Source organism: Lithobates pipiens, unplaced genomic scaffold (assembly GCF_037356315.1).
Source record: "Lithobates pipiens isolate NorthernLeopardFrog02 unplaced genomic scaffold, aLitPip1_a1.2 Scaffold_22, whole genome shotgun sequence".
In the NCBI taxonomy this organism is placed as follows: Eukaryota; Metazoa; Chordata; class Amphibia; order Anura; family Ranidae; genus Lithobates; species Lithobates pipiens.
In genome coordinates, this window is record NW_027507784.1 from 152,686,093 (window position 1) to 152,713,004 (window position 26,912).

Here is a 26,912-nt window from a genome sequence, read left to right on the forward strand (position 1 = left end):
ACTTTTATATTATAAATACTGTTTTTTTCTGCCTGGAATTTGGAGATTATCCATAGCAACCAAAACGTGTCCCTTTATGTCAAAAGTGATTTTAGACCAGCTAGAAAACAGCGATAATAAATTAGAATAACTTGCACAATTGAGCGATAGCAATTTGTGGGGAGATCTGTCATCAAACATTAAATCTAATGACAGCGACAATTCTGCAAATGAGCAAATTTCAGTGTTTTTGGATTTGATTACATTATTGAATAATTATTATTATTATTTCTTATCATTATTTATAGTTATTTATTATATTATAAACTTTATCATACCCAGGATGACTAGACTCTGGTTTGAACAGATTTAAGTGAGTTATTCCTAAGAATTGCAGGCCTACAATATAAAATGCCACATTTCCATGCAAAATAATTGTACCACTTTCAGCACCTAAAATCAGAAATAATCATACCGCCAGGGAGGTTAAAGGACTATTTAATTTTTATTGTTTCACTTTCAGCATTATTAAAATCACTGCTCCTGAAAAAACTGTCGTTTTTAAACTTTTTTTTGCAATGATACATGTCCCCTGGGGCAGTACCTGGGCCCCCATACACTTTTTATGGCAATAACTTGCACATAAGCCTTTAAAATTAGCACTTTTTCATGTTTTTCACGTTTAACGGTGTTTGCATGTTTGCATGTTCTGGTGCAAAACGAACCAGGGGGGTGTTCGGCTCATCCCTATCCAGCCCCTTTTAATTTATTCTCTTATTTACACAACAAACAAACCCTAAGCTGTGAAGTGACACTGTAACCATAGTTTGTGTTGGCAATTATCTTTATAACCCAGACAAAGTGTAATTTCAGAGCCTAGAGTTTGTTGTGCAATTAAGAGAATTACAGCTAATAAAAAACTAGCTGGTAACCACATATTTAAATATCCTGTTGCTAGGGATGCTGACTGTATTTTTATAAGCATAAAGTAACATTACTTTGATTGAAATAAATATTACATAAAACAGGTTTACTTTATATGAATTTTCTGTATCTTTTGGTTACAGTAAAGTAATGAATGCATTATTCCTAACAAAAGGCTATGAGACTAAGCAAATACGCTATCTTGAATTTAAAGAAGACTTCAGCTTGGATGACATGTTTCGATGTAGAATTGTGAGGGATTATTTTGCCACCCATGCAAACAGTAGTTGTGTGTAGGGATGAGCCGAACACCCCCCTGTTCGGTTCGCACCAGAACCTGTGAACAGACCTAAACTTCGTGTGAACTTTAGAACCCTATTAAAGTCTATGGGACTCGAACGTTCACAATCTAAAGTGCTCATTTTAAAGGGTAATATGCAAGTTACTGTCCTAAAAAGTGTTTGGGGACCCGGGTCCTGCCCCAGGGGACATGGATCAATGCAAAAAAAAGTTTTAAAAATGGCCGTTTTTTCAGGAGCAGTGATTTTAATAATGATTAAAGTGAAAAAATAAAAGTGTACTATTCCTTTAAATTTCGCAGCTGGGGGGTATCTATAGTATGCCTGTGAAGGGGCGCATGTTTCTGGTGCTTAGAACTGTCCCTGCACAAAGTGTCATTTGTGCAGGAAAAAAAGTCTTTTAAAATCACTTGCGGCTAAATTGTCGGCTCCCCGTAATACAGAGAACACTCTGTATTAGCCGACAATTCATTCATTCATTGATAGAAAAAAAAAAAAGCGTGGGGGTTCCCCTGAATTCAATTACCAGGCCCTTCAGGTCTGACATGGATATTAAGGGGAACCCCGTGTCAAATTTAAAAAGAAATTGACGTGGGGGTCCCCCTAAATATCCATACCAGACCCTTCAGATCTGATATGGATATTAAGGGGAACCCCGCATCAAGTTTTTAAAAAAAATTGACGTGGGGGTCCCCCTAAAAATCCATACCAGACCCTTTATCCGAGCATGCAACCTGGCAGGCCGCAGGAAAAGAGGGGGGGACGAGAGAGCGCCCCCCCCTCCCTCCTGAACCGTACCAGGCCACATACCCTCAACATTGGGAGGATGCTTTGGGGGTCTGTGACCCCTCAAAGCACCTTGTCCCCATGTTGATGAGGACAAGGGCCTCATCCTCACAACCCTGGCCGGTGGTTGTGAGGGTCTGCGGGCGGGGGGCTTATCAGAATCTGGAAGCCCCCTTTACCAAGGGGACCCCCAGATCCCGACCCCCTCCCTGTTTGAAATGGTAAGGGGGTACAAAAGTACCCCTACCATTTCACAAAGAAAGTGTAAAAATGGTTAAATAAGACAAACACACTTTTGAAAAATTCCTTTATTAAAAATAAAAAAAATAAAAAAAAGATTCCAGCGGTGCTAATCCACTCTTGCTATCCAGCGATGGATCTCCGGGGTCCAGCGATGGATGATCATATCCAGCGACGGGGGATCTCTCGGTCCAGCGCTGTCCATACATCCTTCTTCTGTCTCCACTCCGGAGACACTGCGGGGATCCAAGCGCTGACGTTTCTTATATTAGGAGGGCGGAGCCACCCGTCACCTGACCCCGCCCCTCTGACACTGGAGAGGGAAGCCAGGGGTTCCCCAGTGACGTGTGGGTGACCCCGCCCCCTCTGATGTAACACAGGTTTCCGTTACATCAGAGGGGGCGGGGTCACCCATATGTCACTGGGGAACCCCTGGCTCCCTTCACCAGCGTCAGAGGGGGCGGGGTCAGGTGACGGGTGGCCCCGCCCTCCTAATATAAGAAACGTCAGCGCTTGGATTCCCCCAAGCTTTTTTTTTTTTTTCAATGAATTAATCGGCTAATACAGAGAACACTCATTGAGTGTTCTCTGTATTACGGGGAGCCGACAATTTAGCCGCAAGTGATTTTAAAAGACTTTTTTCCCTGCACAAATGACACTTTGTGCAGGGACAGTTCTAAGCACCAGAAACATGAGCCCCTTCACAGGCATACTATAGATACCCCCCAGCTACGAAATTTAAAGGAATATTACACTTTTATTGTTTCACTTTAATCATTATTAAAATCACTGCTCCTGAAAAAACTGCCGTTTTTAAAAAAAATTTTTGCATTGATCCATGTCCCCTGGGGCAGGACCCAGGTCCCCAAACACTTTTTAGGACAGTAACTTGCATATTACCCTTTAAAATGAGCACTTTAGATTTCTCCCATAGACTTGTTCCGGCTTTTCGAATTTGCTGCGAACAGCCCAAATTGTTCCCTGTTCGCTGAACAGGCGAACAGGCAATGTTCGAGTAGAACATGAGTTTGACTCGAACTCGAAGTTCATCCCTAGTTGTGTGTGTGTGTGCAAAGCAATGAGAAACACTGTTTCAGCAGCTTTGAAACTCTGTATCTTCACAGAATATACTGTTTACAGTATATATTATACAGTATGTGAATATAATATAATATGATCAATGAAATCTAATTCAATCTAGTATCAGCAAGCCTTTATAAAAATAAAACTGGTAATGGTCTAAAAAGACCATTAGATAACAATAAGTATACTAGAAAATAGACTTATGCCGCATACACACGGTCAGATTTTCCGATGGAAAATGTTCGATGGAAGCTTTTTTGTTGGAAATTCTGACCATGTGTAGGCTCCATTGGACATTTTCCATCGGAATTTCCGACACACAAAATTTGAGATCCGGATCTCAAATTTTTCCGCAACAAAATCCCTTTGTCGGAAATTCGGATCGTGTTTACACAATTCCGACGCACAAAGTTCTACGCATGCTCGGAATCAAGCAGAAGAGCCGCACTGGCTATTGAACTTAAATTTTCTTGGCTCATCATGTACCTGGTGGGTGAGCCAGATCTGCGTAGGAAGGCCCTCGTACAGCTCCGGTTTGTGAGCCACTGATGGTGAGACAGCAGGCTCAAGAGCATGGCGGGGTAAGGGTGCCTTTGATCAGTCCAGAAGTCTGTACCAGTAGAGGCCGGGAACTCACGAACAGGAAGCTGGAACGCAGCAGGTAGCAGGCTGAAGAGTCGGCAGATGGCTGGCAGACTGGCAGAAGACAGGCCAAGGTGCCCCCTGGGAACCGGAGCTTGAAGCAGGCTGGCGGCAGGGAGCAGGGTCGGACAAGCCGGGTAGACAACAGACAGGCAGATCAGGCAGAGACAGCAGACAGGAGTGTAGTCGGGTCACAGGCAGGCTTTCGGGAAACAGAAGGGCAGATCGGGCATAAACAGCAGGCAGAGGCGAAATCAGGTCACAAGCAAGTTCGGCAACAGATGTAGGTAACAGGAACTGGAGGCAGGGATAAGTCCGTGGAAAGCCAGAGATCAGGGCAGGAGGCAAGCAGAGGTAGTCAGGAGCAATTACAGCTAATAAAAAACTAGCTGGTAACCACATATTTAAAAATCCTGTTGCTAGGGATGCTGACTGTATTTTTATAAGCATAAGGTAACATTACTTTAATTGAAATGAATATTACATAGATGAAAACAGGAACATTTGCACACACATATACATACACAGGTTCTTAAAACAGGTTTACTTTATATGAATTTTCTGTATCTTTTGGTTACAGTAAAGTAATGAATGCATTATTCCTAACAAAAGGCTATGAGACTAAGCAAATACGCTATCTTGAATTTAAAGAAGACTTCAGCTTGGATGACATGTTTGGATGTAGAATTGTGAGGGATTATTTTGGCACCCATGCAAACAGTAGTTGTGTGGGTGTGCAAAGCAATGAGCAAGACTGTCTCAGCAGCTTTGAAACTCTGTATCTTCACAGAATATACTGTTTACAGTCTATATTATACAGTATGTGAATATAATATAATATAATCAATGAAATCTAATTCAATCTAGTATCAGCAAGCCTTTATAAAAATAAAACTGGTAATGGTCTAAAAGACCATTAGATAACAATAAGCATACTAGAAAATAGACTTATGCCGCATACACACGGTCAGATTTTCCGATGGAAAATGTTCGATGGAAGCTTTTTTGTTGGAAATTCTGACCATGTGTAGGCTCCATTGGACATTTTCCATCGGAATTTCCGACACACAAAATTTGAGATCCGGATCTCAAATTTTTCCCCAACAAAATCCGTTGTCGGAAATTCGGATCGTGTGTACACAATTCCGACGCACAAAGATCTACGCATGCTCGGAATCAAGCAGAAGAGCCGCACTGGCTATTGAACTTAAATTTTCTTGGCTCATCATGTACCTGGTGGGTGAGCCTCGTACAGCTCCGGTTTGTGAGCCGCTGATGGTGAGACAGCAGGCTCAAGAGTATGGCGGGGTAAGGGTGCCTTTGATCAGACCAGAAGTCTGTACCAGTAGAGGCCGGGAACTCACGAACAGGAAGCTGGAACGCAGCAGGTAGCAGGCTGAAGAGTCGGCAGATGGCTGGCAGACTGGCAGAAGACAGGCCAAGGTGCCCCCTGGGAACCGGAGCTTGAAGCAGGCTGGCGGCAGGGAGCAGGGTCGGACAAGCCGGGTAGACAACAGACAGGCAGATCAGGCAGAGACAGCAGACAGGAATATAGTCGGGTCACAGGCAGGCTTCGGCAACAGAAGGGCAGATCGGGCATAAACAGCAGGCAGAGGCCAAATCGGGTCACAAGCAAGTTCGGCAACAGATATAGGTAACAGGAACTGGAGGCAGGGATAAGTCCATGGAAAGCCAGAGATCAGGGCAGGAGGCAAGCAGAGGTAGTCAGGAGCAAGCTGGTTTGGTATCAGAAGTCACACACACAGGAATCAGGGTTCAGGTAACGCTGTAGACCAAGCAGCAGCTTGTCACTCTTGAAGCTCAGTTTAAATAGACTAGCTGGTGCCAGTTCTAACGATAGGTGCGCGCAGGTGCTCGTGCGCGATCGCGACCACAATCAGGCACATGCATGCGCGTTCACAGAAGCGCCAGTGGCCGCTCTGGGCACTCTTGGTGGGTGCCTGCGCACAGGTATGCTCCCGGGGGCGGCAGCTGTAGTCTGCAAATGTCTTCCCTGACAGTCACTGCATCCTTGACGTTCGGAATTTCTGACAACATTATGTGACCATGTGTATGCAAGACAAGTTTGAGCCAACATCTGTCGGAAAAATCCCATGGATTTTGTTGTCAGAATGCCCGATTATGTGTACGCAGCTTTAGTCTATGTCTGAACTAACCACGCCAATTAAACTTGTATACAAGTCATTTTTATCTTGGGAACTACCATTTTAACTGCTGACTGTTCACTGGATTGCTCCAAGTGTTTAGTTACCTTTTCTCAAAAATAATGGTTTTACAAAAAATAATGGTTTTACACTGTGGACCCCCTTTTTCTTCCTTATTGGTCATGTCTGAGGAACATCAGGGATTCGCTTTGATTGCTGGATCATTATTCAAATGCTTGTCTAGACTCCTATACCGTGGAGTCTAGAGATCTGGTAAGCTCACATCCTGCACCAGGTTGATATTTATATAAACAATTACATTTCTTTGGATATTACTTCGATGGACTTTCTTTTCATCTGTCACTATGCAATTTAGTGTTCAAGCACTATATGGGCTATTTTTTTCATTTACTTTGAACTTTATTTATTTAGCTCTGCAATTTTAATTTCATATGTTTTTGCACAATTGTTTTTTTTTCCCAAACAAATTTTATTGAAAATATAGTAATGCAAAATTACAAATATTCTTTCTCATCATACAAACATTCAAAAATCATGGAACAGTCATTGCGAAGACAATACCAATATATCAAAGGTTGTGGATGTGGTGTGGGAATGCGTTAGGGTGTGTCGGATTAGGTGCGGGTGGCGTTGAATGTCCGGGAGAGACGCAGACATAACAATGACATGTGATCTCCCAATCACTTCCCCTGGGTGGGGTTGGGAGGTCCATGTCCTTAGAGGTTGGAGAGGGAAGAAGAAAGAGGGGGGGGGAAATGTTTGGGAAGAAAATGTAGTGTTGATCGCTTGAGATCAGCGTGAGTGTATAAGTCAGGAAGGGGTCATCAGCGTGAGATATCTATCGGTTGTACGGAAGTGCGTCCAACATGCCCATGTTTTCGAGAATTTGGCTGGGGAGTCCTGGGAAATGTGGATAAGTTCCTCCATTCCAGCTATTTTGTTAATTTGTCTGAACCATTCTGGGATGGTTGGTACCTGAGGGGAGCCCCAGTGTCTCGGGATGCACAATTTTGCCGCGTTGATCAGGGGTAAGATTAATGTATTGCAATAGTATGGGGCTGAGAGGGCTGAGTGGTGAAAGAAACATTGGGCTGGGGTGTGGTCCAATGTGTAGGTGGAGATTATTTCAGTGAGTTCTCGTACTTGCGTCCAAAATGGTTGGATTGACGGACAGGACCATAAAATGTGGAATAGCGAGCCCGGTTCTTCATTACATCTCCAACATTGGTTGGGATATGAAGGGTTGAGCTTGTGCAAGATAGCCGGGGTTCTGTACCAGCGTACTAGGGTTTTGTAGTTATTCTCCTGAATGGATACATTCAGAGATCCTTTGTGGGCAACCGTAAATATGCGTTCCCATTGGTCATTGGAGAATTCTGATCCCGTTTCTCTTTCCCAATTCGTGAAGGCTTTCCTTTCTTTAGGGGAGATCTCTGTGAAAAGCATGGTGTATATATATGAGATTAGATGTTGTTGGGGTTCGGATTGGGAGCACAGGTTTTCAAAAGGAGTATGTGGTCGTGTGATGAAAGAGTCTCGGTTAATCGCCTTTAAGAAGTGGCGGATTTGAAAGTAGATCCAGATAGGGATAGGGTTGTTAGTAAGGGTGGGTGTTAGTTCCAGGCGATCTAGGAGAGAGCCATCCCGGAAAAATTGGTGTGCTAGTAAGTCCGAATGTTGCCCTTGGTGCGATAAGAATTGATCAGACATTCCAGGGGGAAGGCAGGGTTGTGTTTGATAGGAGTTAGAGGTCCCGGAACGGATGAGACATGTGTCTTTTGACAGGTTTCTCTGAAACAATGGAGTGTTGGAGCAATAAGGGGGTGCTGTCTGATAGCGGTAGGGACGTGTTTTGGCGACAACCAGGGTGTCGATCGTAATGGCAATGCGGACATTGAGTTTTCCAGCCTAACCCAGTCTTTGCGTTGACCGTGTAGTGTCCAATCAACAATTCTGGTGAGTTGACAGGCCCAGTAATATTTTTGAAGATCTGGCAAGCCAATGCCCTCCTTTGTCTTTGGTCGTGTTAGTAGATCATATGCGATTCTTGGACGTTTCAGTTTCCATAAGAATCTTGTACACAACCTCCTATAGGACAGGAAGAAGTACATGGGCAGTTTAATGGGGACAGTCTGTAAAAGGTATAGAATGCGCGGCAGTATATTCATCTTAATAATTGCTGCACGGCCAAACCATGAGAATTGTGGTTTATTCAATTTTTTAAGGTCATCGGATATGATTTTAAGGATAGGAAGATAGTTTTTGGCAAAGAGATCCGAAAGGTTCGCTGTGAGGTGGATTCCTAGATATTTGATTGCATCGTGCCTCCAATGGAAGGGGAAGTTTTCCTCGCACTGTGTGACCGTCTCCCATGGTATGGTGATATTGAGGGCATGGGATTTGGTAAAATGTATCTTAAAATTAGAGAGGTGCTGAAAATGTTTGAACTCATTTAATACATTTGGTATGGAGATATGTGGCTCTCTGAGGGAAAGTAAAATATCATCAGCAAAGGCTGCTAGTTTATATGTGTGGTCTCCTATCTGAATGCCTTTGATGTTATTATTGGATCTAATGCAAGTTAAGAATGGTTCTAGTGTTAGTACAAAGAGAATGGGGGAGAGAGGACATCCTTGCCTTGTTCCATTGGTTATGGAGAAGGCGTCCTACAGATGGCCATTTATGCGGACTCTCGCAGACGGAGACGTGTACAGGGACATGATGGAATTGAACATATGGTTTAAGTCACGGATAGCTTGTTTAATGTTGTGGGTATCCTCTTCTGAAGTTAGAAGAGTTGAGTCTAGGCGCCAGGTCTTTGATATGTTCTGGTGGTCAGGGAGGGTTAACGTCATTGTGATTGGGTGGTGGTCGGATAGGAGCATTGGTTCTATAGTCGCATGAGAGGAGGGGGAGGTCTGTCTGGGAAAGAAAGATGTAATCTATTCTGGAATACTTGTTATGAGGGGCTGAAAAGAATGTGTAATCCTTTTCATTTGGGTGTAGAGTACGCCATGAGTCGTGAAGGAACAGTTCCTGGAGTTGTAGTTTGATTTGGCGTAGGGTTTTGTAAGGTAGGGCTGTGGTCCCTGATGAAGTGTCCAATAGTGGGTGTAGGGCAACATTGAAGTCCCCTCCGAGTATGGTTATCCCTGTGGAGAAGCCTGTCAGGAGTTGGGAAATCTGTCTAAAGAAGCTAAGTTGTGCAGAGTTCAGGCTGTAGATATTAGCTAAGGTTACCGGTTGGCCTTGGATCCGACCTTTCAGAGAGAGGTATCTGCCTTCCTTGTCAATAAGCGAGTTTGTGAGTTCCCATTATAAGTTTTTGGAGATCAGAATTGATACTCCTTTCATTTTGGTGAGCGGGTTGGAGGAGTGGTAGGAGTTCGGGAACCAATAATTTGTGAGTTTAGGTATTTTGTCTGAACGGAAGTGGGTTTCCTGAAGGAAAACTATATTGCTTTTTAGTTTTTGCATCTGAGAGAGGATTTGACTGCGTTTCTCCGGGACATTAAGGCCTTTCGCATTTAGGCATGTCACTTTTAGCATGGTGGGAACAATGGTATTGTTAGAGTTGGACATAGTGTTTCAGGGATGAGGCTCCGCTCAAGTGAGGAAATCTGGAATCTTGTTTTTGAGCGCAGCTATGTGTGGCCAGTGGTGCCATGTGGGGGTTTAAATAGTCTGTGGGGAGATGGTTAAGTGTGGCGGAGACTGAGGAGATAAGGGGAGTAGGTTGGGGGGGGGGTTCAGGAGGGAAGGTGCGTGGAGTGTGCTTGAGGGAGGAATGGGGGGGAGGCAGCGTGGAGAGCTGTGTGGTAGATATCAGCGATAGGAGCCTCGTGAGCGAGGTTAAAGCCGAGCAGAGTCTCACTATTCTGGGCCTCCGTGGCGAGGTCGCCTATGTGCAGGAGAAGCCATGGGGCTGTTGTTCGGGTTGTTCCTGGATCCTGTAGATGGGTTAATCCTGGGCGAGTTGGATCTGCGCCTCCTGATGTGAAATTCGTCACAAACTGGGACGGCATCCATTGAGTTGGTTCTCCTAAGATGGGGAGGTTTGAGAGATCTATACCAATCGGGTAGCTCAACGCATGGTATGTTCAGTGTTTCACAGAAAGTGAATAATTCTTCTGGTACCCTTAAAAGTGCTGTTCTCCCATGCGCTGATGCAGAGAGGCAGAAGGGAAATTTCCAACGGTACTGAATGTTGTTCGTGCGCAATAGGTCAAGGAGTGGACGCAAGTCTCTTCTGCTTTGGAGAGTAATGGGTGATAAATCTTGAAAGATTTTTATGTCTGTGCCATGGTACAATAGGTTGCGGCCATCTCTGGCTCTGCGTAAGATATCTTTCTTAAGCTTAAAATTGACCAGGCAGCACACTATATCTCTGGGGGGGTCAGCATCCCTTCCCCTGGGCCTGAGAGCTCTGTGTAAGCGTTCGTATTCAATGGGGGTCTCTGGGGGCCTTCCTAGCAGATCATTGAAAACGGCAGTGACAGCCTGGGTAATTTGGGTATGATCGATCGTTTCTGGCATGCCTCTTACCCACAAGTTGTGTCGCCTCCCACGGTTGTCATGGTCCTCCATGTACCTGTGCATATCTCTGATCTGGGTGCCTTGTGCCTGGGAAGAGGTCTGCGGCTGGTGAATGGCGTTTTCATTGCGGGCTGTAGCATCCTCAATGTCTTCCATGCGCACCGTCATGGCCTGGATGTCTCTCCTGAGCTCTGTGATCGCTGTGGTTAGTGTACCTTTGATGTCTTCTGCCACTGATCTCAGATCGCCGATGCTCAGGGGTTTTTCTGTCTGTGTACACGGCGGTGGTAGTGGTGCCTGGTGCCTGCCAGAGGGGCTGAGACTGGACGAGCGTGTGGAGGCCGAGTAGGCCAGAGATGAGGCCGGGGCCTCGCGTGATTGCGTCCGGAAGAGCTCCGGGATACCGCGGGACGCTTGTGAATAAGATCCCCTGGGCGACCTGGATCGGGTTGGGGACGGATTCCCCTTCGGATTCCCCATGTCTGTGAGGTCGGATGGCTCAGCTAGGCTGTGTTTAAAACCCCCGAAGACTGAAGCGCAGTGACTATGCGTCCGTTAGAGTCCGGCACCAAGCCACGCCCCCCCCTGCACAATTGGTTTTGTTGTGATATTGCAAGCAGCTTAGGTTATTATCACCTGCACAAAAATATTTTTTACTTTTTGCATACTAGAAAATGATTAAATGAAGTTTAATGTTGATAAATGTAAAGTTATACACTTGGGGGCTAAGAATATGCATGCATCATACATACTAGGGGGGGTACAACTGGGGGAATCCATAGTGGAGAAGGTTTTGGTAGATCATAAGCTCAATAATAACATACAATGCCAAGCTGCGTTTTTCAAAGCGAGCAAAGTCCTTTCTTGTATTAAGAGCAGTGGTGGTGTGTCCATAAGGGTGCACGGGCACTGCCCCCTCTCTCCTGCCACCTCCTCTAATACCAATAGATTACATAAATCTATCTATGGCCACCGCTGCCACCCCCTATTCAGGCCCCCAGGCCCTTTTTGGGTGCAGGGCGTCTGAATTACAGAGGTGGGGTGGTTTTGAAGCACCTGATTAGAGTCATAGGCTCCAATAGGCATCTAAAAAGGTGACCTCAGCTGTGTTAGAAAAGCAAATGAATATCCTCTTTCCTAAGGCCGCGTACACACGGGCGGATTGTCTGTCCAACTTAGTCTTTTTCAGCGGACAATCTGACGAACAAAGTCTTACGGAATTTCCGTAAGACAGTCCGTTCAAACTTGGTTTTGTCCGTCCAAACTTGGTTTCAGCGGACAGTCCGCTCGTGTGTAGGCAAGTTGGACGGACTAAGTATGGCGCATGCTTAGAAAGGATTTACACGGCCGAAGGTTGCATTGCAGTGTATAGGACGTCGTTTTTCTAGTCCCGTCGTACGTGCTGTAGACGTCATCGCGCACGCTTTCAGCGGACTGTCTGCTCATCATGTGTGGTCAAGTCCGTTCATGCAAATTTTGAACGGACTGTCTGTCGGATTGTCTGACGAACTTAGTTGGCCAGACAATCCGCCCGTGTGTACGCGGCCTAACACTAAACCGCCTCTCCGCCAATCAGGTGCTCGGATCTGTTACCCATCATCTGATTGGCAGAATCATCAGGCTCTGATCGCCAGGCATCCAATCATAGCAGAGGATGGAAAAGAGAGGACGGCAGAAGACACTGAGGAGCTGACCCACTGAGACAGGTAAGTGCAGACGGCGGGCAGGACACTGGCAGCATTTGATATGGCACAGTGGCTGTGTTTGATGGGGCACAGTGGGAGCAATTGACGGGCACAGTGATGGCAATTGATGGGCACAGTGGTGGCAATTGATGGGCAGACTGCCGGCAATTGATGGGTACAGTGGGAGCAATTGATGGGCACAGTGGCGGCAATTGATGGGCACAGTGGTGGCAATTGATGGGCACAGTGATGGCAATTGATAGGCACAGTGGTGTTCTCTCTAAAGTGTCAAAATAGAAGACAGCAAAGCTACTAGCACTTCTCTCGGTGCAAAAGTCAGTAATGGCATACCTCTGAAAAATAAGTCTTTGGTATATTACAACTTAGCAAATAGTGTTGCTTTTGCCTTAATTTTTTGAAAATTATTTATAACTCACCTGTAATTCACTGCAGATATTTTGTACGTAGTCGGCATGGCTCAGTGTCTTTGGAATAATGCTTAGGACTTGATGCCTGAAAAAAGGGCAAATTTAAAGATTAAGCCTTCTGAGATGAAATAGTCTTTGTGAAGTTTTATTTTATTAGCTCCATCGATATCTAGATCATATGTCTTTACATCATATTTATTTAATAAAAATGTTTATCAACGCTGCTACATGTGACATACAATCCCCTGTAGTATTACAATGAACACAATAAACAACTCATAACACTTTGTGGAAGTAACAAAATCATTCCAAATTTGCTGTTTTAAAGGCTGACGTTAGAATTCCCTATTAATTGCTGTCACAAAACCCTTCATGTAACAAATATTGAAACTGACGCACCACAAAACTTCTAAGCCCTTGTACACACGGTCGGACATTCCGATGGACAATGTCCGATAGGACCATGTTGTCGGATAATCCGACAGTGTGTGTTTCCATCGGAGTATCCGACGGACCAAGTTTTCCAGCTGGGCTATAAAATTTTCCGACAACAAGATCCGATCGGACTTTGTCCGACCATGTGTAGAGAATTCCGATCAGACAAAGTGCCACGCATGCTCAGATCAAATTCCTAGACCAAAGCTATTGGCTACTAGCCTGAACGTAGTCCCGAAATCACGTTACGTGTGATCGGACTTTCTGACAACTTTGTCCGACTGTGTGTATGCAACAGTTTCAGACAAAATCCGTCGGACAATATCCGACGGATTTGGTTGTCAGAATGTCCGACCGTGTGTACAAGGGCTTTGAGGACCAGAAACAACTTTATTTAAAACTTTATGTAGAAGTCAGAAGAACATTAAAAAAAGTATCCAATGTGGTTTGGGGTTCAAGAGAGCCTCCTTCATCAGGGCTAGAATGGCAATAATGTGAAGAAATTAGAAGTGAACTGACCCTTAATGTTATTTTTCCAGTGTGATTACAAGAGCAGGCCTTGTCAGTAGCTGCCCTTCATATTATTGCCCTTATAGTCCAATGGACAGAAAGAACAGCTTTTAATGCACAAAAATACCCCTTCACAGACATTTAATTAACCACTTCAGCCCCAGAAGGATTTACTCCCTTCCTGACCAGAGCACTTTTTGCGATTCGGCACTGTGTCGCTTTAACTGACAATTGCGCGGCCATGCGATGTTGTACCCAAACAAAATTGACGTCCCTTTTTACCCACAAATAGAGCTTTCTTTTAGTGGCATTTGATCGTCTCTGTGTTTTTTATTTTTTGCGCTATAAACAAAAAAAGCGAAAATTTTGAAAAAACACATTATTTTTTACCTTTTTCTATAATAAATATCCCCCAAAAATATATCTAAAACATTTTTTTTCCTCAGTTTAAGCCGATATGTATTCTTCTACATATTTTTGGTAAAAAAAAATGTGCAATAAGTGAATATTGATTGGTTTGCGCAAAAGTTATAGCGTCTACAAAATAGGGGATAGATTTATAGCATTTTTATTATTATTATTATTTTTTACTGGTAATGGCGGCGATCTGCATTTTTTTTTGTGACTGAGACATTATGATGGACACATTGGACAATATTGATACATTTTTGTGACCATTGGCATTAATACAGCGATCAATGCTCTAAAATTGCATTGATTACTGTAAAAATGTCACTGGCACTTAACACTAGGGGGCACTCGAGGGGTTAACTGTGTTCCCTGGGAGGTGATTCTAATTAAAGGGGGAGGGGACTGACTGGAGGAAGTGACAGATCATGGTTCCTAGCTAATAGGAACACACAATCTGTCACTCCTGTCAGAACAGAACAGGGAAGTGTGTGTTTATACACACTCGTCCCTGTTCTGTCTCTCCTGCTCACGATCGCTCGTGGCCGGCAGTCATCGCGACCGTCGGCCACAAGCACCAGCACCCCCGCTGAGCCAATGTATAGCTATGATGGCTCTCGCAGGGTAGCCAACCTGCTGTAATATAACTGCAGCGGTTGATTGGGAAGCGGTTAAACGGTAGGTACACATAATGAATTGATCTTATTTGGTTGCTTTTGGTATGTTAAATATACTACTAAAAGCATTTTACTAAATTAAATTAGTTCTGAAGGCTAAAGGTTTTTTACCTTCATCATTTAACTTTATGCATGCATTCTATGCATAAAAGTAAAAACCTTTTGAATTTAGCAACCCCCAATCCTTGCCTGAGCTCCCTCCGATCCGATACTCACTATACCCTCGGCTGTCCCAGGACTCTCCCTCCTCATTGGTAAAGACAGTAGCAGGAGCCCATTGGCTCCCACTGCTGTCAATAAAAGCCAGTGAGTCAAAGAGGAGAGAGCAGGGGGGCGGGGCTGAGCCACGGCTCTAGGTGTCTTATGGACACCTAAAGCAGTGGCTCAGGAGTGAGCACTCAGTGGTGCCCACAGGGCAAGTGGCTTTTTCTGAGGGCACTGCTCAAGGGGGAGGAGCCAACAAGAAGAGGATTGAAGCTGCTCTCTGCAAAACCACTGCACAGAGCAGGTAAGTATAACATGTTTGTTATTTAAACACTTCCCGCCCGGCATATAGTAGAATGATGGCCAGGCAGTGTTCAGTTATCCTCACTGGGCATCATATGACACCCTGCAGGTTAACAGCTGCCGTGCGCCCGTGGGGGCCTGCAACGTGGCGATCGGTGGTGCGGTGTGTCAGTCTGACACACCAATACACCAATCTTGGTAAAGAGCCTCCGACAGATACTCTTTACCATGTGATCAGTCATGTCGAATCACGGCTGATCATGATGTAACAGGAAGAGCCGTTGATTTTCCTCACTCGCATCTGAGAGATGCGAGTAGAGGAGAGCCGATCGGTGGCTCTCCTGACAGGGGGGTTTGCACTGATTGTTTATCAGTTCAGCCCCCCTCAGATGCCCTCCCTGGACCACCGGGGAAGCAACCAGGACCACCAGGGAAGCGCCTAACATGTGGATGGCCAGGTACATCCCCCATGGCCATTCACATATGAAAATGAATGCCCAACATATGCCAATCAGTGCCCACAAATGGGCACTGACTGGCATCTCTATGGCACAATAAAAATCTGTGATGCAAAGCAAAATCTCCCATCAGTGTCTTCAGTGCCACCCATCAGTGTCCATCAGTGCCACCTATCAGTGCCCATCTATGCCCATCAGTGCCCACCTCGCAGTGCCCACCAGTGCCCATCTGTGCCACCTATCAGTGCCACCCATAAGTACCCATCAGTGCCACCTATAAGTACCCATCAGTGCCGCCTATGAGTGCCCATCAGTGTCGCCTATGAGTGCCCTTCAGTGCCGCATACCAGTGCCACCTATCAGTGCCCATCAGTGCCACCTCATTGATGCCACCTCATCGGTGCCCATCAGTTCTGCCTTATCAGTGCCCGTCAGTGCAGCTATATCAGTGCCTGTCATTGAAGAAGAAAACATACTTATTTACCAAAAAAATTAACACAAACAAAGAAAAACCTTTTTTTTTCAACAATTTCTGTCTTTTTTTATTTGTTGCGCAAAAAAAAAAAAAAATTGCATAGGTGATCAAATACCACCAAAATAAAGCTCTATTTGTGGGAAGAAAATTATAAAAAATTTGTTTGGATACAGTATAGCATGACCACGCAATTGTCATTCAATTTGCAACAGCGCTGAAAGCTGACAATTGGGTTGGCCAGGGAGGAGAATAAGTGCCTGGTATTGAAGTGATTTTAAAGAAGAAAAGAAAACAAAAAAAAAAACTAAGCTTTTATACCACTTTAAATAAAAAAATGCCTGCTGAAATCTTGTGAGCTGATAACTTTCTCACACTCTGATAACTCTCTCCCTGTGCTAACTGATAACAGTTGCATTATCCTCAGCTGTTTTGTTGGACTACAGAACTTTGCTCCTCTATGTTATGAAAAATAGAGAAAGGGTAGAATTCTGCAGTCCCGGCTTGTTTATACTGTCTTTTACAGAAAGGTAAGTGAGTGCTATCGTTTTAGGAATAGATTTGTGTGAATGAAAAGAAAAAAATCCTTAAAAATATTTTTGGCTTTTGCAATATGTGTAATACTGTATGGAAGGCTCATTAAAATGAAACTTTTGGCAAAATCAAAAATGACATATAGTATCATATAGTCCAGGGTTATTGAATTAAAATGCATGAAGGTCCGACTCATATGTTTGACTCTCAATGACACCTCTGTACAATGGCAAATGTGGCACATTTTTGTGAGTGCCACACCGCATGGCGCCACAGTACCATGCAGCTTGGTACGGCAGGCACAATAAAAAAAGAAAAAAGACCAGGGCAGGGACTTCTTTTTCTGCATTTCTGCTTAAAAGGCAGACCACTGCAATAAAGGGGCCGTCTACATGCAGTATGCAAAAATGTGTAGCTAGCCTCAGATCCTTCACATCACAATTCTTTTTATTACAACAGTGTTCTCATTCCCCTTCACATTACAGTCCGCAGCCCCCCTTCACATTCTTGTCTGCAGTCACCCTTTATACCACCCCCTACTTCAAATTTCAGTTCCCAGCCCCCTTAACATAACTGTCCTCACCCCCTTTATAGCATCCACTTCACATTCCTGTCCTCACCCCCTTTATAGCACCCCCTTCACATTCCTGTCCTCATCCCCTTTATAGTACCCTCTTCAGATCACAATCCCCAGCCCCCCTTCACATTCCTGTCCTCGCCCCCTTTGTAGAACCCTATTCCCCTTTATAGCACCCCCTTTACATTGCAGTCCCAAGCCTCCCCTTAACATTCCCATCCTCACCCCCTTTATAGCAGCCCCTTCACATTTCTAACCTCATCCCCTTTATAGCACTCCTTCACATTTCTAACCTCACCCCCTTTATGGTACCCTCTTAACATTCCCGTCATCACCCCCTTCACATTTCTAACCTCATCCTCTTTATAGTACTCCTTCCATTTCTAACCTCATCCCCTTTATAGCAACCCCTTCACATTCCTGTCCTCACCCCCTTTATGGTACCCTCTTAACATTGCAGTCCCCAGCCCCCCCTTTGCATTCCTGTCCTCATCCTCTTTATAGCACCCCCTTCACATTTCTAACCTCATCCCCTTTATAGCACTCCTTCACATTTCTAACCTTACCCCCTTTATGGTACCCTCTTAACATTCCCGTCATCACCCCCTTCACATTTCTAACCTCATCCTCTTTATAGTACTCCTTCCATTTCTAACCTCATCCCCTTTATAGCAACCCCTTCACATTCCTGTCCTCACCCCCTTTATGGTACCCTCTTAACACTGCAGTCCCCAGCCTCCCCTTAACATTCCCGTCCTCATCCTCTTTATAGCACCCCCTTCACATTTTTAACCTCATCCCCTTTATAGCACCCCCTTCACACCACAATCCCCAGCCCCCCTTCACATTCCTGTCCACAATGGGGGATATGTGCACACTGAAAATCATATCAATACAGAGAAGAAATGCACAGCACTACTAGGAAGGGGAATACCACACAAAGGAACTAGCAGAATGGGATTGGGGCTTTAGAATATATCACAATTAAGTGTGCAGTGATTGTAACCATGCAGTGCAACAACAATCTCAGTCATCTGCCAAACTGTAGGTATAATTACATTATACTGTACGTACACTGCCAATGTACTGTAGGCTTATATCAATATCTCTATTTATTTCCAGAAAACAACCACACCCTTCATACCCGACCATGTACTTTGCTTGCTTACTTCGAGAGTAAACTCTTGTTTAGCACATAATAGGCAACAATGACAGACTTAACGATTCCTAGTTTATTATTAACTATTATAACTTTATTTGTTATTATTGGATAGCACCCTCTTAACATTGCAGTCCCCAGCCCCCCCTTAGCATTCCTGTCCTCATCCTCTTTATAGCACCCCCTTCACATTTCTAACCTCATCCCCTTTATAGCACTCCTTCACATTTCTAACCTCACCCCCTTTATGGTACCCTCTTAACATTCCCGTCCTCACCCCCTTCACATTTCTAACCTCATCCTCTTTATAGTACTCCTTCCATTTCTAACCTCATCCCCTTTATAGCAACCCCTTCACATTCCTGTCCTCACCCCCTTTATGGTACCCTCTTAACACTGCAGTCCCCAGCCTCCCCTTAACATTCCCGTCCTCATCCTCTTTATAGCACCCCCTTCACATTTTTAACCTCATCCCCTTTATAGCACCCCCTTCACACCACAATCCCCAGCCCCCCTTCACATTCCTGTCCACAATGGGGGATATGTGCACACTGAAAATCATATCAATACAGAGAAGGAATGCACAGCACTACTAGGAAGGGGAATACCACACAAAGGAACTAGCAGAATGGGATTGGGGCTTTAGAATATATCACAATTAAGTGTGCAGTGATTGTAACCATGCAGTGCAACAACAATCTCAGTCATCTGCCAAACTGTAGGTATAATCACATTATACTGTACGTACACTGCCAATGTACTGTAGGCTTATATCAATATCTCTATTTATTTCCAGAAAACAACCACACCCTTCATACCCGACCATGTACTTTGCTTGCTTACTTCGAGAGTAAACTCTTGTTTAGCACATAATAGGCAACAATGACAGACTTAACGATTCCTAGTTTATTATTAACTATTATAACTTTATTTGTTATTATTGGATAGCACACTCAGGCTATAATTTGAGCATGCACAAAGTTTATATGTTTTGTCAATTTATTTATTTAAGATTAAGATACAAAAATGTCACCATAAGCTTACTGATTCAAATAAATAACATAAATGTGATAAAATTAAAGCAAAATAATGATAATTAATATTGTTGATCTAGAAAGCTGGAAATGTTGCATTATATAATTCTGTGACCATACACCCCTTAAAATGGGGTGACTCATGTATCGGTATGTATTGTAAAGGTTTGTTTCACCACTTGACCACTGGGCACTTAAACCCCCTTCCTAACCAGACCACTTTTTGGTTTTCAGTGCTCTTAGGCCGCGTACACACGCGGGGACTGTTCGCCCAACTTTGTCCGCTGAACAGTGTTTCGGCGGACAGTCCGCCCGTGTGTGGGCTTTCAGCGGACAGTTTCAGCGAACAGTCTGCTGAACAAAGTTTTTCGGAAATTCCGAAAAACTGTCCGCTGAAACTTGGTTTCAGCGAACAGTCCCCTCGTGTGTAGGCTTGTTCGTCAAACTAAGTTCCGCGCATGCTCAGAAAGGATTTACACGCCGAAAGTTGTAATGCAGTGTATAGGACGTCGTATTTTCCGTCCCGTCGTACGTGCCGTTCACGTCATCGCGCACGGTTTCAGCAAACTGTTCGTTCGTCGTGTGTGGGCAAGTCCGTCCATGCTAATTTTGAGCGGACTGTTTGCTGAAACTGTTTGACGGACAAAGTTGAGCGAACAGTCCCCGCGTGTGTACGCGGCCTTACACTTTTAATGACAATTACTCAGTCATGCAACACTGTACCCATATGAAATGTTTGTACTTTTTTCACACAAATAGAGCTTTCTTTTGTTGACATTTAATCACCACTGTTTTTTAATTGTTTGCGCTATAAATGAAAAAAGACCGAAAATTCTATAAAAAAATAAATTTTTCTTTGTTTCTGTTATAAAATTTAGCAAATTAAGAATTTTTATTCATAAATTTTGACCAAATTTTATACTGCTACTATCTTTGCTAAAAATAATCCAAATCAGTGTATATTATTTGGTCTGTGTGAAAGTTATAGAGTACATGCACTATGGTGCAAATCACTGAAAATTGATCACACTTGATGTGCATGACGATCTAAATTCTTGAGACCCTAACAAGCCAGGACAAAAAAAATATCCCCCAAATGACCCATTTTTGGAACGTAGACATTCCAAGGTATTTAGAAAGAGGCATGGTGAGTTTTTTGAAGTTATTATTTTTTCCCACAATTCTCTGCAAAATCAAATTTTCTTTTCTTTTTTTTCACAAAAGTGTCATATTAGCAGGTTATTTCTCACACACAGCATATGCATAGCACAAATTACACCCCAAAATACATTCTACTACTCCTCCTGAGTATGGCAATACCACATGTGTGAGACTTTTACACAGCGTGGCCACATACAGAGGCCCAACATGCAGGGAGCACCATAAGGCGGCGTTCTAGGAGCATAAATTACACATATAATTTCTTGACTACCTCTTACACGTTTGAAGGCACTGGAGCATCCAGATAATAAAAACGCTCAAAAAAATGACCTCATTATGGAAAGAAAACACCCCAATGTATAATCCATGAGGCATATCGAGTCTTTTGAACATGTCATTTGTTTTCTACACGTTTTTGGAAAATGTGGAAAGAAAAGGAAAACGCATTTTTTTTACTCAAAGTTGTCCATTTATACAATATTTCTAACACATAGCATGTACATACCAAAAATTACACCCCCAACTAGATTTCTCTACTCCTCCTGAGTACGGCAATACCATATGTGGGAGACGTTTACACTGCCTAGTGACATACAGAGGCCCAGCATGCAGGGAGCACCATCAGGCATTCTAGGGTCATACATTTCCAATCTAATTTGACTACCTACTACACTTTGAGGCACTGTAGTGGCATGGATTAGCCATGGATGGGGATGGCTAAGCATGGTTGAGCTATGAATTTGGATGGCTGGGTATGGCTGAGTATGGCTGAGTATGGCTGGGTGGGGATGGCTGAGTGTGGATGGGATGGCTGGGTATGGCTGAGTGTGGATGGAATGGCTGGGTATGGCTGAGTATGGCTGGGTGGGTATGGCTGAGTATGGATGGATGAGTATTGCTGAGGATGGATGAGTATTGCTGAGCATCGATGAGTATTGCTGAGTATGGATGGATGGATGAGTATTGCTGAGCATGGATGGATGAATGAGTATTGCTGAGTATGGATGAATGGATGAGTATTGTTGAGCATGGGTGGATGGATGAGTATTGCTGAGCATGGATGGAAAAATGAGTATTGCTGAGCATGGATGGATGGATGAGTATTGCTGTGCATGAATGGATGCATGAGTATTGCTGAGCATGGATGAGTATTGCTGAGTATGGATGGCTGAGCATGGATGGATGGATGAGTATTGCTGAGTATGGATGGATGGATGAGTATTGATGAGTATGGATGGATGGATGGGATGGATGGATGAGTATTTCTGAGCATGGATGGGAGAGTATTTCTGAGCATGGATGGTATGGATGGATGAGTATTTCTGAGCATGGATGGGATGGATGGGAGAGTATTTCTAAGCATTTCTGGGCATGGATGGGAGAGTATTTCTGAGCATGGATGGGAGAGTATTTCTGAGCATGGATGGGATGGATGGATGGCTGGAATAGGCACAGATCAGCACTGTGGGCAGTACACATCCAGCCCACAGCGCTGCTGCACTTGATCTCTCCCCTCGCACTGTACCAACAGGTATCGGAAGGGAAAGATGAACCAGACGTAACGCCGGTTTGCTTAAAAGTGATTGTGCTGTCATTTGATGGCATGATCACGTGGTAAACGGCCACTGTCAGTGGCCATTTACTATGATCCGTGATGCGTGATCCATGATCCATCACAGATATTCCCGGGTGCATTTGTGTGTAGTAGTTTATGATGTGTACATTTTTTATGGGACTGACTACATTGTATAGTATGTAGCATAGCAAGAGTGGTGGAGACTACTTAAAGTGGAATTAAACTGTATCTGAGCACCACAAACCAAAAACACTATTCCATTAATATTCAAAGCAAACTCCCTCATCCATCCGTGTGTCTTTGCCTTATTTTTAGCTGATGCCATTTCGAGTAAGGGCAGGTGATTTGTGTAATATTTACTTCCTGGAATACATTTGCCCTTTGCTCAGGCATGCAGGCAGGAGGGTGTGCTTAGCTGAGAAAGCCTCTCCTCCAGATGAAGAGAAAATTCTTCATGGGCTGTATACCATCATTTTGGCCTAGTCCAGAAACCAGGAAGCAACCAAAGAAATGTAAAAAAAAAAAAATGTTTAGTAAGTGTAGTAAAATAAGTAAATACCATATACCTTCCTATCTATTTACTAATTCCAGCAGCATAATGATTACAATTAGTTAATGTTGATTGTGAGAGTTTAGTTCCACTTTAAAGTGGGGTACCCCCTAAAAAAAAAAAATTAAAAGTCAGCAGCTACAAATACTGCAGCTGCTGGCTTTTAATAATCGGACACTTACCTGTCCCGGGTTCCAGCGATGCGGGGGAACGAAGCCCCCCCCTCGCTCCCCGCTCCGCTCGCGGCGCCGTCATGCATACTGTGGGCACCCGGCTGTGGCTTCACAGCCGGGCACCCACTGCGCATGCGCGAGTGGCGCAGGGCGCCGTGATACGCCGTACAGTCACCTGGGACACGTGACAGGTCCCAGGTGAATGTGCGGCGCGAGGGGAAGTGATGTCACCAGCCCGGGCAATGAAGAAGGCAGACTACGAGGGACCCCCTAGCATCCGGTATTTAGAGGTGAGTAAAAAATTTTTTTTTTGCCAATTATTTTTTTTTGATTTTTTTAAAGAATTTTAAGTAGTTTTATTTTTTGGGGGGCAACTCCACTTTAAGGGAGTACATAGCCCTTCTTAGCCCTTGTACACATGGTTGGACATTCTGACAACAAAATCCTTCGTATGTTGTCTGACGGATTTTGGCCGAAACTTGTGTTGCATACACACAGTCGGACAAAGTTGTCGGAAAATCTGATCGTTCAGAACGTGATGACGTTATTTCGTTACGACGGGACTACGTTCAGGCTAGTAGCCAATAGCTTTGGTCTAGGAATTTGATCTGAGCATGCGTGGCACTTTGTCTGAACTGATTTCTTTACACATGATTGGACAAAGTCAGATCGGATCATGTTGTCGGAAAGTTTTATAGCCAAGCTCTCAAACTTGGTCCGATGGAGCCCTCACACTGTCGGATTATCCGACAACACGGTCTGATCGGACATTTTCCATCGGAATGTCCGACCGTGTGTACAAGGGCTATGATCTTCACCGCTGTTTTCATCTTCCTATTGGCCACTGGTAAGAACTTTACATTTCTGATATTACACAATAATTTGTGCTTCCCCCAACAGGGAAAAAACGTATACTGGGGACATGCTGTACATATTCACTGGAATATCCAATTACTATTGGACATTAATGTTTTGTTATTTTGTTTGGATCTCATCAGTTTAGATAAAGGTAAATATATACACACATATATCAAACAATTACAATAATAATACAATATTAAATACAATCTCAATATCTCTATTCTATCTTTCCAGCAAACAACCACAACCCCCATGTATTTTGCTTGCGTACTTTGAGAAAAAAAACTCTTATTTAGCACACAATTAACAAACAAAAATGACAGAACTACCCTTTTCTAGTTATTAACCATTATTTATAACACATTATTATTTAGGTATTTTGTACAATATAAAAAAAAAATCCCATCTTTTTCAATCTTTTGGTTTTGAAGTGAGTATATTCATGGTTATATGTTTCTAAATATGTCCGTCAACCGAATGATCACAACCACTATGATGGCTATATGGTTTCTGAATTGTACAGTAGTATAATGCATAGTTAATTGAGGCATGAGAAGGGAAAGGGATTCTGTATGTGACAAGTTTTTGTTATTTTTTCACTCTAAACAGCAGTATTGATATTGTGTGAAGGTATTTTCTGACAAATTATCTTTCTTGGGTTCTGTGAACTGCCACATTGCCTAGGATCTTGCTTGGTTTTAAACAGGACCTAAAGTGATACAGATCCAATTGTGCTAAAATACATTTTTTATAACCCCTACGCCAAAATGTAATTTTCCTACCAATCTTGCTTCTGCATTGCAACAGAAATAATCCGCCAAAACTCTTCATATCATTGCAAACCATATGGTGCCTTGTGGTAGTCACTATATAAAATAGGACATTGCCAACACACTTGAACCACTTTCTACACTGATATATTCAAAATGTTGAGCAAAGTACTTTTTCCTTGCATTAAAAATTACATACGGAAACCGATAACGGTTCTTTTCTTACCACAATGCTTGTTTAGAAAAGGGGCAGAGACATGCAGAGTATTCAGACATTCAAACATACATTCAATACATTTTTAAAGTCACTAGTAGTGCCAAATTACATTATAACAATTGCCAAATTGTTTCAACTTACCCATTATATTGGACTTTTACAGCAAACACTTTGAGTGCTATGGTGCAAAGAAAGATGGTGAAGTAAGAAATAATCTTCATCCTTTTTACACTGGTTTTCTGTGGTTCTTTTAAACTCTTGTATCTAAATGTATTCTGTTAAGGGAATCTAGCATGCCATAGTTATTCAGATAACATTATCTATGCCCAGCCCATGAATTGCATTCATAAATAGTTCAGTAATGGATTCTGGTGTGAAATTTTGTATTTAACACAGATAACTTACAAGAATAGCTACAAATCAAGTGACATTTTTATTGAGTACCTACAAGTAACTTTTTGAGCTAGCAGTTATAAAAAAGGATACCTGGCATTACGGAGCATGAATGAGAGATAGTCCTTAGATTTTCTTTTACAAAAGTTTTATAGAAAAATAAAATATAACAAGAATATACAAGTAGTTGCTGGTTACATTAGATATCAACAAAGAAGAAGTCCCGACAGCGGAATATTACATATATAGTACTGTGTACATCAATACCAATGCTGGAGAACTTTGAAGACTAGTTGAACATAGAAAGGCACATTCTTTAGTAAATTCCTTTAATACCATTTATACCTTGTACCAAACTTTATTATTTCTCATGCGTGTCTGAAGTGTGGATAGCAAAAAGTGCATAAAAAAAGTGCACATTGTCGTACCTCCACCTCAGAAAAAAAACACGCCCAAAATGAGTAAATGCTTATGAATAGAACAAAAGATAGTTATATATAAAAATAAGAAAAAATAAAAATATAATGCAATCTGTCGGGCTTGGCTATTTCCAACTTCTATAACCAACAAGACTGAATTGGCTCCTTCACAACCAAGGTCGGAAGAAGGAGTACACAAGAAGACAGAAAAAGTAGAGAGTAAGTTAGTAGCAAAAGGCAGAAGGAGAGTAAAGAAGACAGAGGAGAGAGGACAGAAGAAAAGGGGGAGAGAGTCCATCCCACAAGGGGAAGGGGGCGCACACAGAGCCTTTAGATTGACAACAATTGACTATTAAATCTGAAGGGTTTAAATGAGGATGTGTATCTGTCACAGGGTGGTGCCACGTCCTAGTTATGACTTTAGAAGAAAAAAAAAAATTTTTTTTTTTATATAGAAATGAATATGAATTTTGTCTAGACTGTATCAATCCTGACAGGATATCAGATGGGACTTAATGTATATTTATAAAAAAAAAATTGCTTTCTTTTTAATTCTGATTGTTTACAATAATATTAATTCCTTTTTTAAATAAACAATATTTTTGAATATTTCGGCTGTTTCTACAACTGTCTCTCTTGCCTAAAAAGTCAAATTGAACCTACACCTTTCTTTGAGGTCTTTTGTGTGAAGGTTCCTTCATTTTTTATTTTTTATCCCCAAAAAAATTTTTTTTGTTCCTCCCCAATTTCCTATAAAAAAAATTTTTCTTCTAAAATCTTGAAGGTTGATTACAAGATATCCAGGGTCGACAGATTCTAAGAAATTTACTGTGGGTGTCGGAGGTCAGGGACGTTAATTTCTCGTTGATCATGATGTCATTCATACGTTTTTTAACTGCCTCAAAACTAAGTACAGGAGTTTTCCAAGAGCGCACAATGATCAGTTTTGTTGCATTAAAAAGGTGTTGGGCTAGTTGGCGCTCTGGGCGAAGGAGCTCATGAATGGGTTTACATAGTAGGGCTTCATATTGATCTCTTTACAGATTGGTATGAAACATATTTCGTAGCAGCGCATAGACCCTGACCCAGAGTCTGCACACCCTTGGGCATGTCCACCAGATATGTGCCATGGACCCCGATGTTGGGCAGCCCCTAAAACAGTAAGGGGAATATGAGGGAATGAATCTCACTAACCTGTCGGGCGTATAATACCACCTATAAAAGAATAAGAAC

At 43.0% G+C, this 26,912-nt stretch overlaps 1 protein-coding gene across 1 annotated transcript in view; it reads right to left on the minus strand.

The window, feature by feature from the left end:
- The window catches only part of LOC143924263 (carboxypeptidase O-like), a 102,203-nt gene extending 77,037 nt beyond the window's left edge, over positions 1–25,166 (minus strand). Inside the window, exons 1-2 of the mRNA XM_077448470.1 lie at positions 25,009–25,166; positions 12,798–12,873 (exon numbers count right to left, since the gene is read on the minus strand). Coding sequence (XP_077304596.1) covers positions 12,798–12,873; positions 25,009–25,088 — 156 coding nt within the window. The 5' untranslated portion in view covers positions 25,089–25,166. The remainder of the gene's footprint in view (positions 1–12,797; positions 12,874–25,008) is intronic.
- Between the last annotated feature and the right edge of the window lie 1,746 nt (positions 25,167–26,912).